The sequence below is a fragment of the Drosophila mojavensis genome, unplaced genomic scaffold, assembly GCF_018153725.1.
Source record: "Drosophila mojavensis isolate 15081-1352.22 unplaced genomic scaffold, ASM1815372v1 contig_136, whole genome shotgun sequence".
Lineage (NCBI taxonomy): Eukaryota > Metazoa > Arthropoda > Insecta > Diptera > Drosophilidae > Drosophila > Drosophila mojavensis.
In genome coordinates this window covers 21,360,078-21,384,674 of record NW_025318667.1, presented here as the reverse complement: position 1 = coordinate 21,384,674, position 24,597 = coordinate 21,360,078, and the positions used below count along the sequence as shown (strand labels likewise).

Here is a 24,597-nt window from a genome sequence, read left to right as displayed (position 1 = left end):
CAGCAGCAGCAGCAGTTGACAATCCTCCCGCTCTATACACTTGAAACAATGCCAGTCACCATCATGCGACGTACTCAATTGACTCCACGGCTTGCCTCAATTTGTTCTAATTGGATTGCGTGTAAGTGTTCACAGTGTTGTTGTTATTGTTGTTGCTGCTGCTGCTGCTGCTGTTGTTGTTGTTGTTGCAAGCAGTGCGGTCAGGTGATAGTTTCAGTGCCAGTGCCAAAGCCAGTTTTCCCACCCCCCTCCTCCCTCTACCAGCTGCCAGCTAGCTGCGATTTAGTAATAACTGCAAAATAGAACAATTTCTGAGCAGCCAATTAGCGTTGATTCAATTTGCAAAAATACTGCAACAATTCTGTACAATCGGGCGAAAGCAAAAGCAAAAGCAAAAGTCGAGCCCATCTAAACTGACCAATTTTCTAGTTGATTGTTTATGTAAGTTTGCTCTGCTTTGGATTATCGCACATTTGACTCTTAAATAACACCTGCAACACTCCCCGTATCGCAACCCTTTTCCCCCCTTCACGCCTATAGGCTAGCTAGCCCCTGGCTGACTGATCGTGGAATGAGATTATTCATTTAATTACTTCATGCTTGGACACTGAGGACACTTGTGAGTATATATATTTCACACAGCAAGCTCGAGTATGGGAGGTAACAGAAGGAGGCGTGGCTGACTTGGTAGACCTAGCAATCTGTTTGTCCGTATGAGCTCAGCAAAACAAACTCAGGAACAACAGCAACAATAGCTCGAGACTTGCAAATAATAAATGTAAATTGCTCTGATTCAGAGCGTTGTCTCAAATATGCCTCAGTTTAGCACTTGTACAATACAATATAAAATATAATATACAATATAATATTTGAACTATTCTTTGGGAAGCTAAGCAAACAAATGCCTTAGAGTACGCCTCAATGCAATCGAGCTATGCAGCTGTAATATCTTAAGGTCTACTCAGTTTGGCATCTATCCATTATGATCAAAGATGGCTTTGCCAAAATACTGCATAACATATAGGATAAAGTTGCTCTAAAATCCCCTTTACATAAAGGAATTTAGTTTTAAGTATATTTATAATACTAAAATTAAAAACCCATTGTTGTCATAAGTAGAGCAGGTGTTACCAAATTCTGATAGCATTGATTTAATAGTTAATAAAAAAAAAAAACAAGTACAGAAAAAACTATTGTGATATCAGTGCTAAGTATTAATAACATATAGTGCCCAACATTCATATGGTTTTTTTTTTTTTTTTTTTTTTTTTTTTTTTAAACTTTAAGCGCATATAAAACATGTAATTTTTATTTGAATTAAAAAAGGGCAAATGGTATATGTATGGTATATTCTAAAATAGTATATTTAATATAATTTAAAAAAAAATTATATATAAACCGAAGAACACACAAAATTTAGCGTTACTTATCCTATATATCAAGGGGGCTGTTAAATAAAATATTTTATATGAAGATAATATATTACATGGCCTTCAAAGCTATTCGCATGGAATATACACTAATTCCTGAAGCCCTTTTGACATTGTTCATCTGCTACTTCGATGCTGTCTTTATCTTCTCAATCACCACAAAAAACTCGAAAAAAAAAATTAAAAATTTAATATACATTCGTAATCCAATATTTGCTATTCTTTTTGAACTAATCTCCTATATAAGATCTAACTTATATATGCATACATTGTATTTATTATGTATATCGAAAATATATATAAAATCAAATCTGTTACAACTAAAAGATTGAAAACAACTGCCTTAAAGTATGCCTCAGATAAGTGAAGATATAGATCTAAAGTGTTCTTAGCCTGCTTATGGGATACCAGATAAAGGACGGTTCGTGAAAAATTAATGGGATAAATGCTTTTTGATAGTTCCCAATTCTAATTTGCATTAATATTAAGGTTAAACGAGGTATTACATATATGAGATGAGCTATGACCGAATATTAAATTTAGAAATAATGGCCTATGACCACCTGGTCAGCTCTTCCTGGGACACATTGCCGTTTGCGTAACCTTGTGCAAAAACTTGGACATCGAAAGTCTAAAAAGTTATCTAATTGCCTGAACAACAGACCAATTATCAGACTTCCAACTGTTCAACTGGTTCTATAAAAGAGCCAAGCGCGCTCCATGGCCCAAACAGAAGACGCGCTGCTGGCATGGCTATCGACATTAACTTCCGGTTTCTGTACGGCAATCAGCCACTGGCCACATACTTTTACGCCGTGCCGCGTCTCTGCTTGAACTTGATGGGCTACTGGCCTGAGCGGTTGCATTGGCGAGCCTACATCAACTTCGTGGTGCTGGCCATAGGCGTGGCCACGGAGCTGCATGCCGGCTTTCGGTTTGCTACACAGGGCGACACAACGCTTACCTTGGAGACATTCTGTCCGGGTGTCACCTCAGCGGTCACCCTGCTGAAAATGTTCTTTTTGCTGCAGGCTCGTGAGGATCTGCTCTACGTCCTAACTAAACAGCGCCAGATGCTGTTCCCCACCGTCGGGCAGACGCCTGTCAAGGAACAGGTGATGCGTCGTCATTTCCTGTTGGCATGTCGTTTAACCTTCTGGCCAGTGTCCGCTGGCTTCTCCACCAGCAGCCTATACAATCTGAAGCCACTGATGGTAGTGCTGCTGCTCTACCTAAATGGACGCACCGATGAAATCGTTTGGGGCATGCCCTTCAATATGACGTAAGTTAGTGGGATGGCAACGCACTGAACATCCATTTGAGAGCCCTCCTTGCAGCATGCCCGAGTGGCTACTACATGCACCGTTCTACCCGCTTACCTTCATATTCATTGCCTATACCGGCTACGTGACCATCTTCATGTTCGGAGGCTGTGACGCCTTCTATTTCGAGTTCTGTGTTAACATCGCCACGCTCTTCGACTTCCTCCAGGCGGATATTCACACGCTCTTTCAACCCTACAAAGGTAAGGCAATGCAGCATTCTTTTGCACTCTAATCAGCTATCAAGGCTCCTCGTTTAGATCTGCCAGAGATAAGCGGCGACAACGGCGCCGTCTTCGAGGCGATTTTGGTAAAGCTGATCAAGCGGCAGAATGAGATCTTTGAGCTGACGAAGTACTTCAGGCAGCGCTATGCCACTATCACCTTGACCTACTTCATCTCGGCCAGCATGGTAATTGGCTTCAGCATGTTCAATCTGCTGACCATCGGCGACATCGGAATGAACATATTTCTCTACGTGAGCTACACCGTGGCCGCACTCAGCCAGCTGCTCATCTACTGCTACGGAGGCACTCTGGTCACCGAGAGTGTTAGTGCTCAACCAGTTTGGATTGGCCAAAGGACGGTGTTTGTCACTGATTCAATTTTCATTTCATTTTCTTGCAGAGCACTAACCTAGCCATTGTCATGGGCAGTGCTCCATGGCATCAGTGCTTGCCAAAGCACCGTCTCTACGTTCAGCTTTTTATAATGCGCTCACAGCGTGGTATCACAATGGCAGTGCCGTTCTTCTCGCCCTCTCTGGCCGCCTATACCACAGTGCGTACTTTAGTGCTCGTTATATGTGTAATTACTACCATAAGTCTTCGCTCTTTCAGATATTGCAGACATCTGGTTCCATTATTGCCCTGGCCAAGTCCTTTCAGCCGCAGGCATAATAGAGTCCATATTCAAGTACGACCTGCGAAACCAAAGGAAAAACTGCGATTATTATCGAATCTGAGAAAGAAGATCGATAAGATCAATAATTGACTCGTACTACGGTATCGAGCGATATATACGTATATAATATTTTGAGTCTATAGCTTTTGTAGTTTACGATATCTGCACATTCATTCGAACAGACAGAGCGATGGACAGACTGATAAAAGGATATATATATGGACGAACGGATGGACAGACGAACGGATGGATAGGTGGACAGACGAACGGATGGACGGTGGGACAGACGAACGGATGGACGGTGGGACACACGAACGGATGGACGGTGGGACACACGAACGGATGGATGGTGGGACAGACCAGCGTCTGGGTGGACAGACAAACGGACAGAGGAACGGAAGAACGGACATACATATAGGCAGGCACATAGACAGGAAAGATAGGACAGCTCGAAGACAGACAGACGGACGAAAAGACAAATGGACGAATGGAAGAACAGATAAACGATAAGAGAGACGGATGATGACTGGTGAACCATCAGAGAGACAGACGTACGGACAGACAGAAGAAGGCGCAAGGAAATAAAGAGGGATTGGCAAATGGGCCGACCGATTGACTGTCAGAAGAACAGTGACACAGAGAGACAGATGAGAGAGCTTGTTATGTTGATCAAGAATAAGATGGCCTCTAGCACATGTAGAACTATATAGTTCTATTCACATGAAATATATGAATATGTGTATATTAGACGCTTATCAGAAGCAAAGCTCAGTTATACAATGAATATCGTCTAATAAAGAAAGACATCAAATCTATTCAGCAACTCATTAATCTATATGCTGTATTGCTAGAGAGTCGAAAAGTAAAGCGAGAAACTTTAGATACGCTTGCGCATTGGCTGTGTACATTTATGATAAGCATCGGCGCTGGTTCAGCTGACATGCCACATGCCTCAGTGTGGCACAGTAGTCATTCAGTTCCGTGCAACTGCGGCTGGCCGAGCGTGCGGCATGTGCGCCAAGTCGCAAAGTTTCTGGGAGCGGCACGAGCTGAAGTTCTACAGGTATGGCCACATCTATGCGAGCATCTGCGGCCAGGTGATCATAGACTATGCGCCGCAGCGACCGATCCGAGCGCCGTTCAAGTTGCTGCTCATCGCCTATAGCCACGTGCTGAGCCTGCTGCTGATTGTCGTCCTGCCCGGCTACTTTGGCTACAATTACCGCGCGCTGACGGCCACGGACGACCGCCGCATCCAGCTGGTGCTGTATGTGGGCTTCGCCAACACGCTCATCAAGTACGCCACCGTGATTGTCACCTATGTGGCGAACACCTGCCACTTCGAGGCCATCAACCAGCGCTGCTCGCTGCAGCGCGCCCGCCTCCAGGCGGCCTTTGCCGCCAGCTACCGTGGATCCGGTTGGCCTAAGCGCAGCTTCGAGCTGTTCATGTACCTAAAATTCGTGCTGATTAACCTGATGATTATTGTCCAGATCTGTGCGATATTTGCCATTGCCCGCATCGACTCAGATACAGACTCCGACTCCGACTCCGACTCCGACTCGGCTGCAGCTGCCCAAGGGAGGCGACTGCGTATTCAGTTCGCCATCTACGCCTTCGTCCTGTGGAACTATACGGAGAACATGGCCGACTATTTCTACTATGTGAACAGCTGTGTGCTGCTGTACTTTCGCCTGCTGCACATGCAGCTGCAGGAGGAGCTGGAGCAGCTCAGGCGACTGGGCTGCGGCAGGCTGTTGCTCTACGGCTGTCGGCTGTGCGATCGGATTGGGTTGCTGCGGGAGCGCTACGCTCAGATACACGGCCTGTATGCGGACAGCTTTCGGATGCATCAGTTCCAGCTGCTGGGCCTGATGCTGACCACGCTGATCACCAATCTGACCAATCTGTTTACCATCTTCAATCTGCTGGCGACGAGCTCGTGCGCATTCGGCTCCTTTCCGATTGCAGTGAGCGGCGTCTATGCGCTGGGCTTCTATCTGGACACGTATTTGCTGTCGCTGGTTGGCGAGTATATCAAGGTGGAGCAGACGCGTCTGGCCCTCACCGTTCGCCAGTTCAGTGAATCTCCAGCGCTGCAGCCGCCAAGCCTGAACCAAGAGGTGATCCAACCAAACACTGCACAGCATCCAATTGGCTGCCAGTTAGCTAACGATTTGTCACTTGTCTTCCAGTTGGAACAGTTCTCGCTGCTGCTGATGCACTGCCGCCAGCCAATGCTCTGTGGCGTGGTGTATCTGGATCGTCGTCTCATCTATCTAATTTCCGTGACAGCCTTCTCCTACTTCATTACACTCGTCCAGTTCGATATATATCTGCGCACGCAGCACAACAAATGATATGCCCACCCGCCCCCTCTCAGTACTCCAATTAGACTAATGGGATTATAATGGGATTATATCAGCTGAAGGTGATTTCCAATTGGAAATTGTCTACGTCCAATTGTGTTACGCTTAGATAGAGACATTATTTACGTATTGAATTTCTTGTTTATTACGAATGTTGCATCGTTTGGATGAACTTTTTAAATAATACATCATGTAGAATTCACAAATTGAATTTTTGTTTTCGCTTTACAACTAATTTGTGTGTGCGTGTATGTGGGAGTGGGTGTGGGTGTGGGCGTGGCTGTAGAATTTCTTCAATATTAACTAGAACATGCATACACATATATGCATATGAATATGGGTGTATATATTTATAAATACAAACGTGAATGTGTACATCTGTGTGTGTGTGTGTGTGTGTGTGTGTCGGTGTGTGTGTATGCGCATGTACATACATAAGTGCATTTGTATTTGTGCCACGACCGCGAATTGTCAGATTGTTTTCATTAAACCGTACGGCACATGAATGCCTCTGTACACATACAACGTATATATGTATATGTATACATATACATGTACATATCTATAGTATATTCATTTTGTCTCAATGGTTTCAGCAACTGCACAGGAAAATCGTATTAAAATTGGAATTAACTAGTATATTTAACAAAGCGCAGAAACCCATTCGAAAGAGTTTCCCAATCAATTGATAAGAATTGATATTAAATGCTAAAATTTCAAATAATATTTGAGGAATAAGTTAAATTAATAACAGTTAACAGCTTCATTGCAGATTGGATTCCAATTGGAATTTGTTCGGCTTCTAGCTAGTTTTCAACAATTCAATTTCAATTTACACACAGACACAAACATACATGTATGTGTATGTGTGTGTGTGTGTGTGTATGTGTATGTGTACTTAAAGCACTTATTCGCTAATGGAGAACATATAATTCAAATCGAAAGGGCAATCGAATAAGTTGTACTTGGATACATTTTATGTTATTTTTCTTTTTGTTTTCTCATCTTTTATTTTTTTTTTTTTTTCTTAATGAAAAACCGTAACAATAACAACAAATCTTTTGATGATTGCAATTATATAGATATTTATATATAATGGTGTCGATATATGTGTATATATCAGTATGTTTCTTTTGTTAGTTGGGTTTCAGGAATTGGTCTCTAATGGATTTAACTACAATCGAACGACTTGCAAATATATTTGAACTGAACTGCTTAAGCTGACATTTAAGAAGATACATATATATATATATATATATGAGTGTGTATGTGTGTGAGTGTGTGTGCGTGTGTGTGTATGTTCGAGCAGAAATCACAGCCCGCAACTGCAGATTTTCATTTGAATTCTTTTCATTTACTATAAATAGCACGTGCTGCAATATGGATTAATAATAGTACTTAACTATGTAAATTTACGTAATTCTTTAATTTAGCTTTCTTTTTCTTTTTATTCATTTTTTATTTGAATTATGTGTTTTTTTTTTTTTTGGGTTTACTCTCTTTTGTTTAATACCGACAACAATAACTGATAAAGGCACCATTTTGATGAAATGCTTCCACAATAATTATTAAGTATACGCTGACAAAATTTACGATAAATCTCATTTTTGTTTTTTGAACAATGAATCGTTAAATGCCTTTCAGTATTAGCCCTAATATATATATGTACTGTTTTTTTTTTTTTTTTTGTAATTTATGCTCTATTTTCATTTCTGTAAATTCTTGCATATACTTTCTAAGGCTACATCAAAAATTGTCATTTGTTTTGGTTTTTCTCAAGGGGGGCATTTCATATATATATATATATATATATATATATATATATATATATATATATATATGTATATATATATGTATAGTAGAGCAATGAATTTGTGTATGTGTATGTGTGTGTGTCTGTGTATGTGTGTAACTTGGATATACTCGTAAATGCGTTAATTAATTGCATTTAAGGCTTTGGAACAGTTACCTTGACTTTGAAATACACTAAAATTGTTCTAATAGAAAAGAACGCTTACCGCAATTTTTTGGGCTTAAAACCCCATAAGTATGTGAACATCTGCTGCTTCTTCTTCAACATCTATTCATCATTTTCTTGAACATACAGACATACCGTATGCAATTAAATCTATTCATTTCATTTTGTTTAGCACACTTACTCGCTAAATACTCTGTTTTATTTCAACTATCAACTAACATTTGAACATGCATAAAATTTGCCGAGTTTCTTGAAATTTCCATTCGTCTTCCATCAGGTTTCATGTACTTCAGATTGCTTTCCGTTTTAATTTAGCTTACACAGGCGCAATGTACTTCGCTAAAGAGATTGCAAGGCGGGTGTTTATTTTTTTTTTTTTTCTTTTTTGTTTTCTTTTTTCCTTTTTTTTTTTTAGGCAGAATAAATTTAATGTATAATGTGGTTTAATCGATTGAAAGACAAAAATTCCGTACAATATGTACATACTAAAGAGAGTGGAGTCTTCTTTGCACTAATCGTAATCAAAGTAAGTGTTTCTATGCATATATCATGCACGCACATCTATATACATGTACATATACAGATACATATATCTGGGTATACTATAAGTTAGGTTGATCGCATGATTCGAGTCAAGAATTCGGGTATCCCAAACACACACAGTCCTAACGCTCATCAGGGAGTGCTGATTCGACTAAGACTTACAACATTTCCTTTTTTCTATATATATATATATTATATATATATATTTTTTATTTTTGGCTATCTTATTTACTAATTGCAGCCCATATTCGCCATAAGATTCGTCAATATCTGTGCCATATATCGATTAACTGCCTCGATTTCTCGATTTCTCTCTCATCATTAACATTTTCGCAGTCGTGGCTCAATGGGGTATATATATATATATATATTTATATATAGGTGTGTGTATATATGTTCGTGTATGTGTCCTGTTTCAACAATTTTACAAAATCATCTTTTGATTATTTTTAAACTATTTCACACATTCTCTTGTATTATGCTCTTCTCTTTTTGATTTTCACTTGAAATGGGGAAAATTGATTAAAAAGTTTTTACGCTTTTGATGAAATTGTTTTCATGATGTTTGTTTTTTGTTTTTGTAGTTTATTTTTTATTACATTTACTGCATTTGTTTTTTGTTTTCCTTTTTTTTTTATTTTTATTTTTTTTAGATTTAAATTAATATAATTCGCTTAGGTTGGTTTTATTAAATACAACAATGCATTTTGCGTACAATGTGAAAGAAAAAGAATTTTGTATGCATTGTCTGCACGTACATAGATACTGTTCAGCGATCGAAGGTTTTATAATTTACAAAATATTGATATTACAAAATAAAGAACAGGGACGAAAGTAAAGTAACAAAAAAAAAAATTGATAATAATAATGATAGTATTAATCATAATATGCAAATACATGCCCCCTTTCCACATGTTATATAGACATATAGCTATGTACATAAATGCACAACGTATACATTTAATTCGTTTTCTAAATATTTCGGAACGGCGGCGACATGTGAAACACAAAAAAAAAACCCATAAGATTTAACTTGATTAACTTGAATTTTACTAAATTTCTTAGAAAAAATATAGAAAATTAGAAAAAAAAATAATATGTATATATATATTGGATAATTAGCAGTTATGTGCGTTGTCTATAATTTATAAATTTGTTTGTTTCTTTCTCTCTTTGTAGAACATTAGCTAATCTGTTGCTGTCAATACAAAAAAAAAAATGTATATATATATATATATATATATATATATATATACATATTATATATATGGGTGTATATGTTGTATTGATCGTATTATGCGTATGCTAGACGCATTCACAATTTGTTAATACTGTCTAGCATATAGTGTATGTATGTTAAATAGTTAAATGACTTTTTGCATTGAAAGAAGTGATATTGCCCTCTCTTCCGCTCTATATACCCATTTACATATATAAATATATATAGCTCGTTGCTGACGCTTTTCTTTAGTTAGGCTACATGGTATTTGTGTACATACATGTTTATGTGTAAATGTGTGTGAGTGTGTGTAATTGAGTGTATGTGTGAGTGCATAGACTATTATGTATATATGCAGCTTATTATGTGATTTGTGTTGCATTAGGCAAAGGCGCGTGGGGGAAAAAAAATACAATACATCTAACAAGAAATGCACCAACTTATCGTCGTCGTCGTCAACGTCTATTTACCCATGTATACCTATATATATATATATATATATATATATATAGTCGTATTCGCCTGAACTCATTCAATTTCAATTGCTATCATTCAACGTTTTGCAGTATATTTGACGCTTGTCGCACTTAATGATTCATATACCTATTATACATATATGTATATACACATACAGTCGCATATGTGTATGCATAGCAAATGTATGCGTGCGTATATAATAATATACCATATATTATATTAGCGTCAATATAACTAACTCGCTATAACTCTCGTATAAACATCAACATAAACAAACAACTCTAGCGCTTAACGAACTTTCTGTCCCTCCTCCTCCTTATCATCATCGTCATCATCTTCTACTACTGCTCCATATTAAGTAGATCTTATGATTAATATGCTTCGGTTTGTGTTTTATCTTCTTCTTCTTCTTCTCTTTTATCAATTTTGTTCTAACTTAAACTAAACAGTTGCCGCTTCATCATTTTGCTTTCCTTTTCATTTTCAGAGCTTTGAGCCAGAAATCAAGAACAAACCAACTTGGCTAAAAACATTGCCTGTTTGTTGACTGATATCGTATTGTTTTGGCTCTCATTTAACTGGCGCCAGCAAATCAGATTTCTTGCTATTTGTTTATCTGGAAACAATAACAATTCTAAACATGAACAACATCGGGCTGACTGATGTGTATTGCTGTTGTTGCTCCTCCTGCTGCTGTTGTTGCTGCTGTTGGTGTTGTCATCGTCATCGTCCTCTTCGTCTTCGTCATCGTAGTCGTTGCGTTGGTGCATCAATGTGACGTTTTTTGTTGCGGCTGATTTGTTGCTGCTGCTGCTGTTGCTGCTGATGTTGTTGTTGTTGTTGGTGTTCTCGAAACAGGTCGACAACGTACTCGAGGCGGCAGTGTCCATGTTGTTGTGGCTGTTGGTCATAGAGATTCCTTCGATGGTACCCAAATGGTTGGTCCCGATTGCGACCAAATCATTGATTTCACTTTGCTATAGATTTCCTCGATCGTATCGCCTTGTACAACGCCTGCAATGGTTTATATTAATATCCATTCTGATTGCTCAATTTCAATTCTCAGATTTACCCGTAAAGTATTCGCCGAATTCTTGCTCCATCTTAATGGCGCGCTCATATGTTTTCTTTGCCTGCTCCTCGGTCATGCGACGATTCATTTCCCTGCAATAAACATAAGTATTTGGATTATACACACAAACACACACACACACACACACACACACACACACACACACACACACAATGTAGTCTCATTTGGAGATACTCACATCACTGAGTCGACAGACTTGGGCTTTATGAACACAGCAACCGGATAGAGTTGCGCCACTTGCAGGCGCTTGATTGCATTGCCCGACACATCCAATATGCAATGTTTGCCCCGCTCGGCCACCTCGCGCACGCTGGCCACCGAAGTGCCGTACAGATTGTCATTGTATTGGCCAGCCTCGATAAACAGATGGTTCTGTATATCGCGCTCCATTTGCTCGCGCGACGACACAAAATGATAGTCCCGGCCATCGACCTCATATTCGCGTTTTGGTCGTGTGGTATCTGTTGGTGTGCAAAAAGAGTTTATGAAATCAACAAAATTCCAATTCCAATTCCAATTCAAATTCTTCAAATTGTTTGTCACTTACGTGGCACACATGACCCGAATTTGTCCGGGTATTCGGATATCAAATCGTCGTTGATACGATCCTTAAGCGGTCCCAGTATTATAACGGGACGCGTATAGTTAATGGACAAACGCTGCACGGCCTCATAGGACAGCACGTTCTCCTCGGAAGCTGTAAGCATAGTAGGCATTGCTATTAGGTTTTGTGCGCGTGCAAAAACAAAATGTACAGAATGAATGGAATCTAGGTCCTCGGGCATGGGGGACATTAGAGTTGGGAGTTGAGTTTTTGGGGTCAGTAAGTAGACTTGTTGGTTCTTTTTACAGAAGAAATCAAGCAGATTTTTGCTCATTTGCTTTGTTTGGGTTTACGGTTAAAAGTTTTCAATTTGGAATAGCATAGAATATAGGCATAAAAATATAAATAGAATAGAAAGCAAAAAGGATACGATATCAAGTGAGAAAGAGAGAAAGAGAGATATTTATAGGCAAAAATAATTACAAATTTATTTTAATTTTTTTTTTGTCCTGGTTAGTTAGGTTTAAAGCATTTTCAAATTGAATTTATTGTCTACGAAGGCTCTCGGATAGGTCGATTAGGCTAAGGGACTTTAGTATAGCGATCACTTTCATATACTGAACCAGAACAGAAAGATAAGAAACAAATATATAGAAAATAACAAAATGGAATATCAAAATGAAATCTACGAAAATACCAAATATTTTATTTGCTTTAAAATAGATTTAAAGAGTGAGGAAACTGGGCACAAGAATGTTCAACAAATTATTGTAATAGGAAAATAGGAGAAAGGAAAAACTAAATATTTGTTTTAAATGTAAATTTAACAAAATAAGTTGTAGAATTGTAGATATATAACATACATATATATATATATATACATTTTGGTTGTATTTTACGCAAATTTACAGTTAGAAGTGTGCTATTTATATACGATTCAGACTAGCCAAAAATACACTAAATACAGTTAAACCAAATCTGAGGCATTCGATACTCAGATTTAGCTTGGGATTATTATTATACATACATATATTCAATTAGTAAATTAAGTGCACAAAACTAATGCATACACGAAACACAACACAAAATACTCAGACATAAGACTCGAAATAATAATAAGATGTTAGTGCAAGACAAACAACAAGTGATCTATATGATATGTACTACGGATGACTTGATTTATATGAGAGTTTAGTAGCAATTCGTTTATAACTTAACTTAGTTGCTATAACTATACTAAATACATATACAAGTATGTATATATAATTAGCCTAGGGAAACAATAATTGACTGTCGTTTACTGTTTCATTAAGTAGTAGATATACTCTATATATGTATATACTCTATGTATATATCTACATATACATGAATATATAAGTTTAACATTTGGTTTGTTGATTTTATCGATCATTTCGTTCGCTCGCTCGTTCGTTTCGATTTCACATTTGGGTTTTGGAATATTTGTTGTTTTTGTAGTTTACTCACTCAGTTACAGCTTGTCATATGGGTTTCATTTGCAATTCATGTTTAGATACAACTATTAATTAGTAAATTAAAAGAAATGATGCCAATTAAACAAAGTACGCCAAAGCCAATTGGATGAGTAAAACCCTGATCAAGTTGGAGGAAATAATTATGGCAAAGGAAATAAATGTAATAAAAATTGTTCAATTTCGTAACTTGGGGAAATGAGTAGAGTTTCAGACTGGAGTAATCAAGTACGTGATATATCGTGGATAAATTAAGAACACTTCTTAAATCAAACAAGACTTTCTTTTATTTATAATATAATATCTTCAGAGGCTTTCAATTTCATCAATTTTTCAATACATCATTATATTATACTATTGAACTAAATATGTTTTGTCGTCGTTCACATCCCTCTTCGTTATCTTAATAATAATTGATTTATCGATTGCTCGATTGCTCATGGGGATTAAGTTTTCTTTCTTTTTATCTTTGGGGGGAGACTAGAGCTTGGAAAAGGTGTTTGCTGTTGTTCACTTCCGGTTGTGTTGCAACGAAAATGAGTCAAAAATTTGTGGGAATGTGCGTGCAATGGAACGATATCGATAACGAATACGATAAATGACAATGACAATAACAATACATCTATCAGTGTTGGATAGTTTCGGCTTAACGATTGCATCGCTACAGAAATTGTGAAATGAATAAAGCACAGCATGAAACTAAGCAAGTAGAAAGAAACGAAAGAGAACGACTCAATGTGTATACTTAAACGGAATGGAACGTAATTAAGAGAAATAAATAAGCGAAATTGGAAAATATACAAAAGAAGGAGGCAGAGAGTATGAGAGAAAGATATCGTATAGAGAAAAACAAGAGAACAGGCATTAATGCACCCAACTAAGAAACTAAACTCTAAGATCGTAAATCGTAAACATCGTGACTCGTGCCTAAGCTACGGAATAAAACATAACTGTAGCAGGGGTTTAACAAAAGGTTTGACTAACAAACTTCAAATACGCGCTCAACCAATAAAGCTTAAGCGTATTTCACATGATTATGCGCAATAAATTCACTTTTTTTGGTATCGGACGCTCGACAGAAGTTACCGATAAGCCATCGAACACTTTCAGCGCTGAAGTTGAACAAAAAAATAGGCTCAAGTTCAATTATTAAAATTAAAAACAAAACAAAAAAATTTCGATAATACACAAAATCATAATAAATGAAATCGGTTGAGAGACTGGATCATTTCTGATCAATTGAAACTTAGCACTATGAACAAAAGAACAAATTAAAAAGCATAGTAGAAATGGAAATTTGTTATATTCGTAATATGCTAAAAACCATTCCTCTATAAAAATGCTAATAATACTAGCTATAGGAAAATTCTATAATGAGACCTTCGTTGAGTATTATGAAATATTTCTATCAATTGCAGATATTCGAGCTGAATAGCATGAGTGATGGATTTATAGAAAAATAGTATAAGAGAGATAGAGAGAGAGACAGAGTGTGCGATAGTTGGAACGAGAGAGACAGAGAGAAAGAGAGAGAAAGGGATGGGAAACTAACCAAGTAACCGGCATTTAAATAGGAAAATTGCTTGCAGTTTCGTTTTGTTTGCTAACTAAAGTTAAAAAAAAATTATATATATATTTAAAAACAAAATACAGAACAAAAATAAATATATATATATATATTTATATTCTGGATATTGTTCTGATTTTAACCTAGTTTCTTTTTTTTTTTTTTTTTTGTTATATATATTTATATAAAGAACGTAAGCTTGAATGAATTGAAATTGAAGTTGTAATATTTTAAGGCCTTTATAGCTGTTGTTGCATTTGTATGGTTTGTTTTTTGGATCTTTTACAAAAATTGTTGCTTAGTTGCTCGACTTACGATAGTCAGCATCGTTATTCTCCAAGTAGATTAAAGTTATCTGCTCCATATCGGGTAATTCCACTCTGTAGATAATCTCGCCTGCGCGCATTTGCACATAATTGATTCATATATATATATATATATATATATATATATACATATGTATTCATTGATTGATTGATTGATTGATTGGTCGGTTGGTTGGTTGGTTGGTTGTTGATTGTGATGTTCGGGAAAAGTAGTTGATTAATTTAGTAGTAGAAGTAGTTGTAGTTGAAGTTGTTGTTGTTGTCGCAGTACATGAACGAGCGCATGATTGTAACAAATATATATATGTATTGTTTTTTATTTTTTAATATATATTTTAAAATATATATATATTGATGTATTCATAATAGGTATAATAATAGATTCAATCAGTTGAAAAGTTTGTTTGATTCAATTAAAAGAAAATTGTTTTTCATATTATAGAACAAAAACGGTAAATTTTATGTAAAACACAACAAATTGAATAACGTATTCACAATATTTTTTTTTTTTTATATATATATATGTTCGTTTCAGTTGTTTTTGTTGTTGTGGCGTTTGTTGGGTTTGTTTTATGGTAAGACAATAATAGTTGAAGTAGATACACACATCAAATATATATGAATTATCAAACGAAACGGAATTGAAAACAATATCGTAAATAGTTGAACATAAATAATAGTAGATGTTGTTGTAAATAGTGGTAGCAGTAACAGTAGTAGTAGTAACAGTAATAGTAGTAGATAATAGTTATAGTAGTAGATTTTGTGACAGAAGGTAGTAGAGTCGTAAATAGCAGTAGGCAGCATAAAGTAGATGAAGCATTTAGTTTTTTTTTTTTTAGTTTTTTTTTTTTTTTTTTTTTTTTTTTGTAGATTTTTTTTTGTAATTGTTGAACGTAAAATTTAAAACAGTTCACACACACAAAGGTTAAGTCAAAAGGAAATTATTAATTAAAGAAAAAAGAAGAAAAAGATAAACAAAATTAATCATTTGTATATATTTTGATTAACCTGCAAAAATTTAAACGATCTTTAAGAGAATCTGAGAGAGTGTGTGTGTGTATGTATGTGTGTGGTCTGTGGGTGTATATTTTCTTTCTTGTGAATGCGTATTCGGCGTGTATGTGTGTATGTCTATAATTTGGTGTGAAGAAACCAAAATTTATAAATTAAAAAAAAAAGCAACCAAAGAATGGCCTATCGTTTTTTTTTTTTTTTTTAGATAAGGACTAATAAATATATATGGTTTTATCTAATATATCCATAGATAGAGACTTATGTCCGATATATGTTTATATCCACTTCATAAAACTACCTATTCAGCTGGATATTTATTGAACATACATTGGAAACGGCATGATTGGATCAAGATATTACTTAGTTATCCATGGCCATCAAATATTAATATTTGGGTATTGTGGAGAAAAAATATTTGTATTTAAGTTCTCTTGGGGATATGTATAGTTACAATACATATCACGATAGCCCTTAGATTTCACGCCTATAAGATAAAATTCCGGAGTGCATGTGGAAACAAGGTTTTTCTTTGAATTATCTTTAGAGAAGGCATTATAAGGAATATATTCATTTTTCCCGATGCAGTAAATACTTTAATAAAAGTAAATTATATATAAATATATACTCCAAATGTGCTTTACACAAGTTTCATTTAGAAAGCGTTCGCATATCTACAAAGGTATAAATTCTTCGGAATGCCAGTTTCGGATATCTTGTATGTTCGTGTTATTGGATATTTCATATCATGATTATATATTAGACTGTTCAAATGGATATTTCTGGGCGTATACGCCTTACACATACAGACATATATATGCATTAATATATATGCATATATATAAAGTCATATGTATATAGAAATTATATATATATTTTTTTTGTGATTATTTACAGGACGCTAGTGTTTTCGAGTTTTCTAAACTGAGCTATTCGAATTGCAGTAAACCAAAAAATTGGAAATATGAAGGTGAACAGTGAATTTCAGAGAAAATGATCAAAATATGCCAACAGATCAAATAATAACCCTGAAATCATGTGGAATTTTATTATACGATTTGATATCGTGTTTCATTTTTTGTTTTTTATTAATAAAAGCGAAACGTAAATAAAAAACGATAATAATAATGCCTAAATGAATATAAAGATAGACTGTAATATATAGGATATCTATAGAGAGAGAGAGAGAGCGAGAGAGAGAGAGAGAGTGTGTGTGTGTACTAAGTACTAAACAAGTATAAGCTTACTTATTAGTTAACTTAAATTGGCACAACGATTAGTGACAAATACACACACACACACACGCACGCACAGTAATGTGATTATGTACAAATATATATATAATCGACTAGAATCGGTTTGTCTTCATTGTAATGTGGAAAAATAAAACTACGAATCTGAAGTCAGAAACTATTTGGTAAAATATATATATATATGTATATATCTGAAATGATGATTTGAAAGTTGTGAGAGTTGAAATATTGGAGATATATATATGTACATATATATAATAGATATATGCTCCGGAGCAAAAGTAATGCCAGATGAATGGAATTCTATCACTGATTATGTAGTTTCAAGAAGATAATGTTTATGTTTACGCAATATCTTCGATGGTAATTTGAACATAAGAGAAAAACAATAAACATTAAGACATTTGGAAATATTTTTAGTTGGATTAAATATATTATATGACATGGCCGATATACTATATACTTCGATGCATACATATATATATTTCTGTGTATATATATACGTATTATATGCACATAGAATATCGGTTAATCAATTCGAACGATCAAAATAATAATATGCAAGACATCAAAATAGAGAATTCGTTTTCGATTAATATATTCGGTATTTCGTTTTGGGACGAATCACTTCGCTTGCTATAGATACACAATATATGTATAGTTTATATATATATATGTATATATGCACAATATAAGTACATCGTACTGTACACAATTAAGAAGAAGAGTAAACCAAAGTATGATCACAATAAATATCAATTATTTACATATGCCAAAGATGCATGTGTATGTGTGTGAGTGTGTATATAATAGATTCTTGTACCTCAGATATATGTATATATTGGATTATAGAAAATACAGTTACATTTTATAGCTATGCCAAAACTTTTACGAAACTCGAGAGCAAAGAGAAATTTGATAAACAAAAGAGAGCCAAAGAGAGTTAGGCCTTATCTGGGTTGAATTCTGAGATATATGAAGAAACGTTTCTTGATCAAGTTTATAGAATATAAATATGAATACATATATAGTCAAATATTCAGCTAGATGGACTGGTGAGCCATTTCAAATTGAGTTCCTTATAAATTTTTATAACTTTGAGAAATTATCTAAATTTTTAAAGTTAAAATGTTTCAATCTGCATTGAAATGGTTATAAATATTGATATGTATAGGTATATGTAATATATGTATGTATCAGATGTTTAAGTCTATGTTAAGAGAGGACTTAAGGGTAATTTGTAAAAATAAATCGAGAAATAAAATAATTATGAGAAATATGAGATCCAAAGAAAAAAGAGAAACAAAAACACAAAATTATTCTTTATTAACTATTCATAACTAATTAAGTAATATGTGTAAGTATGTATGTATATATGTAAGTATGTATATGTATGTAATTGTTAGATATTTCACTTGCTAAAGATGCGTAAAATGCTAAAATATATTTATTGAAATGAGTGAGTTTAGTATGCATTACATGTGGATTAGTGTAGTTGATGTAAACGTGTATGTATGTATGTATGTAAATACATATACAAAAATAATACAAGTATGTATATGTGTTTCTGAATGAAACATCGAATTAGTTTGTCAGTGTAAATACAAATATATATATAGAGAGAGAGAAAAATGTGTGTGTGTGTGTGTGTGTGAGTTAATTGTTGTTCATGTGTATGTATATATGTATATGTGTGAGTGTGTCTATATGTAATTGCTTCAAGTTAGGCAACAAGTTTATAGTCAAGTACATACCTCCTTCAGCGTTGGCATCGTCTTGTGTGTAGCAAAGCATAAAAGCTGGAAAACGAAGAGAAAAACAAAAAGAGAATCGAAAAAGATATACGCTTTGGTCAGTTTAAAACAGAATAGCAGTAAAAATATAGATAATTATGTAAGAGTAGTAGTTAAAATAGTTTCATAGTTTCATGTATGTTTCAATGAAAGATGATTAAACAGTTTCGATTTGGTTTTGAGACACAACTCGGTGTGCCTCTGCAAATGTAGGAAGGGCAGAGAGATAGAGAGAAAGAGAGAGAGAGTGAGAGAAAAGAGGAGGGAGGCAGACAGAGAGATAGATAGCTAGATTTAGAGAGAATCGAGTGGATGACGATAATGACGATGATAATGATGATGTTATAGTATTATTTCCTGTATCTTTTTGCTTGCTTAGCAGCAGTACGTGACTAGAGCAATAGCTGCTTCTATAGGTAATACAGGTAATAAGCGTTAAATAGCTATTCCAGAACACGCAGTATACATTATGTATATGTATGTATGTGTGCACATACAGCTGTTGTAATCGTTGATGTAGATGTAGATATATTAATGTAATGAGCATAGATAGGAATTATTATAGTTGTTGTTGTTGTTGCTATTGCTGTCGTTGTCGTTGTTTGTAGCGAACGCTGAAGCACGTTGATTTATATATATATGTATGTAGGTATATAATATACATAGAGTTGGGGCGGTTACATACTGAAATATAGCTCTTAACACTATATATATATATATAGGGAGAGATAGGTCTTTAAAGTATGTGCGTTTTGTTAGTAGAGCTCAAAGTACATATGCTGTTTTCGTATACAGATGTGTGGGTGTATGGTTGTAAGTGTATGTGTGTGTGTGTATGAGAGACCCTCTTCCTGGGACCCAAGCACAAATACCCCATCTAATACATAAACCGTGTGCAAAACTTATGCTTAAACATAACCAATGTAAGAAGATTAACATACATAGGCATATGCCAAAGGTTGTACATTATGTATATATGTAGATATAGTATAATATTATATATATTGATGTATATTCAAAGTACACAGATAACAACTTGAGATGGATAACCCACAAGTAACAAGTAAACACACATACAAGAGTGTGTGTGTGTGGTTGTGTCCGTGGCACACACACACACACACAGTCACAGAGCGGGGTATAGAGAGAAGGTGAAAGACAGAGAGGGAGATCTGAAGAGAGAGAGACTTACGCTGGGGCTCATTCGCTTGATTATTATTAACATTGTTAACATCGATTTCACTGTTGCTGTTTACAAATCCGTTCGCTATATAGCATATATAGTTATATATAGAAAAGTTCAGATTGTTCACACACACACGCAGCAAGAGAAATCACAGTACAATCCAGGTGATCACAGCAATCATGTGTGTGTGTGTATATATATATTCAATATTGTTGTTGTTGTTGTTGTTGTTGTTGTTTTTGTTGAATATGAAGGAATCGCAGGTAGGCATCGCAAGTGTGTGGGTGTGTGTGTGTGGAACAACACAATCGAAATATGAAAATAAACGAAAAACAAATGTAAAATGCATGAAATAATAGTTACAAATTCAATTCAATAAAAACAAACATATAGAAAACATATTAAAACATAAATATGTATAAAAAAATATATGAAAAAAAAACAAAAATATTCGTCTACAGGCCGAATTGAAATATGATCAAATCATAAAGATTATATGGGTGTTTGAGTGTGTGTGTGTGTGTGTGTGTGTATAGTCGACTGTGTGTGAGTGTGTACACAATTCGTAGTACAGTTAAATTTCATAATTCATAAATTGTTTATTGAACATAAGCAAAAAATAACAATTATGAAACATACAAACATACATATGTATATGAATAGACATATATATATTTCGAAAAAGAAACTGAAAATCGACAACTTTTCCGCTTACAAACTAAATTAACATATTCGAATAGAAACGAACACAAAAAAAAAAAACAAAAAAAAAACATTAACTTTAACTTTATAACAATATATGTACGTCATATAAACCTATAATTGCTCCAGCCGTGTGCTCACACACCAACACACACAGCCAGAGAGACGACGAGAAACAGAGACAGAGACAGATAGATAGATAGAGACAGGTGTACACACACTTATTGTAATTGCAATTAGACAACGCGAAGACACACACACTTAGAAGATGCCACACGAAAAGCATTTAACACAGTGTGACAAAGACAAAAGCACACAAACGTAGAGAGAGACAGCGAGTGTGAGAGAGAAAGAGATAGGCAGACAGCGGAAGTGAGAGAGCGTTTAACAAATTATTATCGAAATAAATTGTTGCTCTGTTGCTCAAGATTTTTCACAACTGTTTGTTCTCGATGCTATTGTTGTCGTTGTTGTTATTATTGTAATAATTGTTGTTGTTAGTAGTAGTAGTTGTTGTTGTTGTTGTTGTTGAAATGCTGGATTAACGCGTTAATCTCGTTTTCAATAGATTTTCTGTTTGGTTGAATGCCACGCCCTGGAGCTATGCTACTTACGCTCTTGATCGCTGCCATCTTCGTTCTTCTCATCGCGACTCTTCATGAAGGGGAACTTGCGTGAGAACGTAAAATTCTTCTTTTTGCGATCTAAAGTTGATTGCTGTAATAAGAGGGAGGATGTCATTCAGTTAGTGAAAAGTTACATTCATTATAGTCAACAATATAATAACAATAAGGCTGGCTAAAAATAAAAAAAGCCAGTCATTAAGCCTCGAAGCGTGGGCTGAAGTGTAGCAAAGGCTGATAATGATGATATAAGAAGGTGGAGCTTCTATTTCAGTTACGTTTGTAAAGCTTTTAACATGGTAGAGCAAAATGTCTATACAAAATATTATATACAGTTGAGTCTCGATAATTCGTAAATCAAAAATCGCGAAATATCAAAAAAAAAAAAAAAAAAAATTCTATCCCCTTGAAAACAATTAGTTCTCAATAATTCTAGATAATTTGAATTTCTTTGTAAATCGAAAAAAAAAACTGATCCCCTTGCCATTTCGAATCATCGAGACTCTAATAAACTCTAATAAGTAGGCCTGTTATGATTTCTAAGCTATCAAAATAGTATAGTAAAATGTCTCAAAGAATTCACAAATGGAACTCAATATTGCTTAATAGCTTCTAAACGAGTTCTTTTATATAATTTACAAATAACATTATATATAATGCTGAATATATTACAAATCTTGACTCATATCTAGCACAGAATTTAGAACTAAGCAATGAAGACTTGATACAGTTTTATAAAAAAGGAGCCGATTAACATGCAAAATTCATTGAACTTTCATATGGCTAACGGCACATCTACTATAACTATGAGCTATACTAACTCCATTCAACTTTCGTATATCTACATATATCTGCCTAGTGCATCTTCACTTCGCTTCGTTGCAATTTGACATTGTTGAGCAGAAGGCGTTATTTATACCTTATCTAGATTATTGTTAGCTGCCGCATGACCCTGGAACTTGACGCTACGATCACGTGCACGCATTTTACGCTCCCAGCGCCGCTTCGATGGCACAATACCAATTTGCTCGTCCTCATTGTCGCCGAGCACACGGCGTGCCTGCCACCATTCGTCGTCGGAGGCATTGGTCACGTGCAGGATGTCACCGTGCTTGAAGGGCAGGCCACGCGATGGCAAACCGTCATCACGATTTGGATCATAGTCGAACAGAGCGCGCACATATAGCGATCGCTTCTGTGTGGTGCGCAGCAGGGTGCCCGAGCCGCCAGCGCTAAGCGCCGCCTGTTGTTTCAGCTCCTGAATGCGTGCCTCGAAGCGATTGTAGTCCTCTGGACGATACTGTGCAACTAGAGTGACCACGCCGCCAGATGTCTGTTGGTTAAATGCACATAAGTTAAATATATATATGAACATTAAATATATTTAGTTTAACAACTCACTTTGAGTGCCTGTGCCGCCTCCTCGTGTGTGGCATGCGTCAAATTTACGTTGTTCACACTGAGCAGCTGATCGCCGCGCTTCAGCTCGGAGCCAAGATCAGCCGGACCGCCGGCCAATATGAATGATACATAGATACCCTGTCCATCCTCGCCGCCGACTATATTGAAGCCCAGACCTTGCGGTCCCTTTTGTATGGTAATGGTGCGTGGTTCTCTGTTGGCATTAAATAAATATAAATGTAATACACATATCAGATCACAAGCAGCTGCAATTGTTTGCTATATAGTATATATTCACTGTGGCTGGGGCGCAACTCACTCACCTGGTTATATCCTCTGTGCTGACAGCGCGTGGTGTGCCCGGTGGCACGGCCGCCAGGACATTTGTCGATGCGTATCTTGAGCCAGGCTCTATATATATTATTTATTTTGTAAATTTATATTCATATAATTGTTTTACAATTTATGTATTGATTTTTTTTTTTTTTTAATTTGTTTGTTTTTGTTTGGTTTTCAATCAAAAATAATAATGCACAACGCGTGTAACGGTAATGTATACACACATACACACAAAGTAATGCACACACGTGCATTTTTAGAGACATGAAATAGAGAGGGGTAAGGGTAATTAGTGAAGGTCGCGAATTCACATAGATATATATATAAATCTTAAGGAAATTTATAATAGCAGCCACAGCACAAGAGACTCGGATTCGAATCTCTCACGGGTGGAATATAGAGTGTGAATAGAATAGAAAGAAAAAAATTGATAAAACCAAAGAAGTTGAGAAACCAGATACCAGAAACCAACAACAGACGGTTAGAAAGAGAGATAGAGAGAAAGATAATAACAAAAGAGGATGGCTAAGAGAAATCAAAGATTTATCGTTCATAATAGGGAATATCCATTTGATAATAACATTTGAATAGGATATAATGTACTTTAGGTTGATCTATCTATCTATACACGATAAACATCGATCAATAATTTCCCAATGGAAACTTGAACATAATAAGTATGTATATAAAACGTTGAACAAACAGTTAAAACCGGAAGGACATCAAATGTTTGCAAAACATATAACAAACAGGCAGAGAGAAAAACGAAAGGAAATTAAACTAAAAGAAAATCCATAAGGATCGTGTGGAGTGTTCGTTTGATTTATCGCCTATGATACATTTAGATGTATGATAAATATGATCTTATAATAAACACATAAGACAAATATCATAATAAATATATATATATATATATATATATATATATATATATATATATATATATATATTTTATAAATATATATATACATTGATGCATGCAAATACGAAGACGAGTGCCATGTCAGATACGGGTCGACATTTGC

The 24,597-nt window shown here is 35.4% G+C and overlaps 3 protein-coding genes across 16 annotated transcripts in view; 2 read left to right on the top strand and 1 right to left on the bottom strand.

The window, feature by feature from the left end:
- The first annotated feature begins 124 nt into the window (after positions 1 to 124).
- Positions 125 to 3,849, top strand: LOC6584413 (odorant receptor 10a). Of its 3 annotated transcripts, XM_044011456.1 has the most exons (6): positions 125 to 441; positions 541 to 619; positions 2,462 to 2,712; positions 2,768 to 2,955; positions 3,013 to 3,302; positions 3,380 to 3,849. In XM_044011456.1, the coding sequence occupies exons 3-6, from the start codon at positions 2,504 to 2,506 to the stop codon at positions 3,743 to 3,745; spliced, it is 1,053 nt and encodes a 350-aa protein (XP_043867391.1). In that variant the 5' UTR covers positions 125 to 441; positions 541 to 619; positions 2,462 to 2,503; the 3' UTR covers positions 3,746 to 3,849. The 3 variants fall into 3 exon arrangements, with proteins under 3 accessions (XP_043867391.1, XP_032588230.1, XP_032588229.1); XM_032732339.2 differs by lacking the exons at positions 125 to 441; positions 541 to 619 and having other exon boundaries at positions 2,226 to 2,712; positions 3,380 to 3,532; positions 3,592 to 3,737; XM_032732338.2 differs by lacking the exons at positions 125 to 441; positions 541 to 619 and having other exon boundaries at positions 2,226 to 2,712.
- Positions 3,850 to 4,078: 229 nt separating this feature from the next.
- LOC6584412 (gustatory receptor 10a) lies at positions 4,079 to 6,217 on the top strand. Its single transcript, XM_032732340.2, has 2 exons — positions 4,079 to 5,778; positions 5,851 to 6,217. The coding sequence occupies exons 1-2, from the start codon at positions 4,603 to 4,605 to the stop codon at positions 6,013 to 6,015; spliced, it is 1,341 nt and encodes a 446-aa protein (XP_032588231.1). The 5' UTR covers positions 4,079 to 4,602; the 3' UTR covers positions 6,016 to 6,217.
- A 4,065-nt stretch (positions 6,218 to 10,282) lies between these two features.
- The window catches only part of LOC6584411 (disks large 1 tumor suppressor protein), a 33,506-nt gene continuing 19,191 nt past the window's right edge, over positions 10,283 to 24,597 (bottom strand). For 3 of the 12 annotated variants that reach the window (XM_015161524.3, XM_015161522.3, XM_015161527.3), the window contains 10 exons: positions 23,557 to 23,644; positions 23,234 to 23,447; positions 22,752 to 23,165; positions 21,824 to 21,926; positions 20,514 to 20,588; positions 19,283 to 19,327; positions 11,882 to 12,031; positions 11,513 to 11,795; positions 11,314 to 11,405; positions 10,283 to 11,255 (listed from right to left, as the gene is read on the bottom strand). In XM_015161524.3, coding sequence (XP_015017010.1) covers positions 11,149 to 11,255; positions 11,314 to 11,405; positions 11,513 to 11,795; positions 11,882 to 12,031; positions 19,283 to 19,327; positions 20,514 to 20,588; positions 21,824 to 21,926; positions 22,752 to 23,165; positions 23,234 to 23,447; positions 23,557 to 23,644 — 1,571 coding nt within the window. In that variant the 3' untranslated portion in view covers positions 10,283 to 11,148. Of the gene's footprint in view, positions 11,256 to 11,313; positions 11,406 to 11,512; positions 11,796 to 11,881; positions 12,032 to 13,637; positions 15,332 to 19,282; positions 19,328 to 20,513; positions 20,589 to 21,823; positions 21,927 to 22,751; positions 23,166 to 23,233; positions 23,448 to 23,556; positions 23,645 to 24,597 lie in introns of those variants that run through there. The other 9 variants (XM_015161530.3, XM_015161523.3, XM_015161529.3 and 6 more) reach the window with 7 other exon arrangements.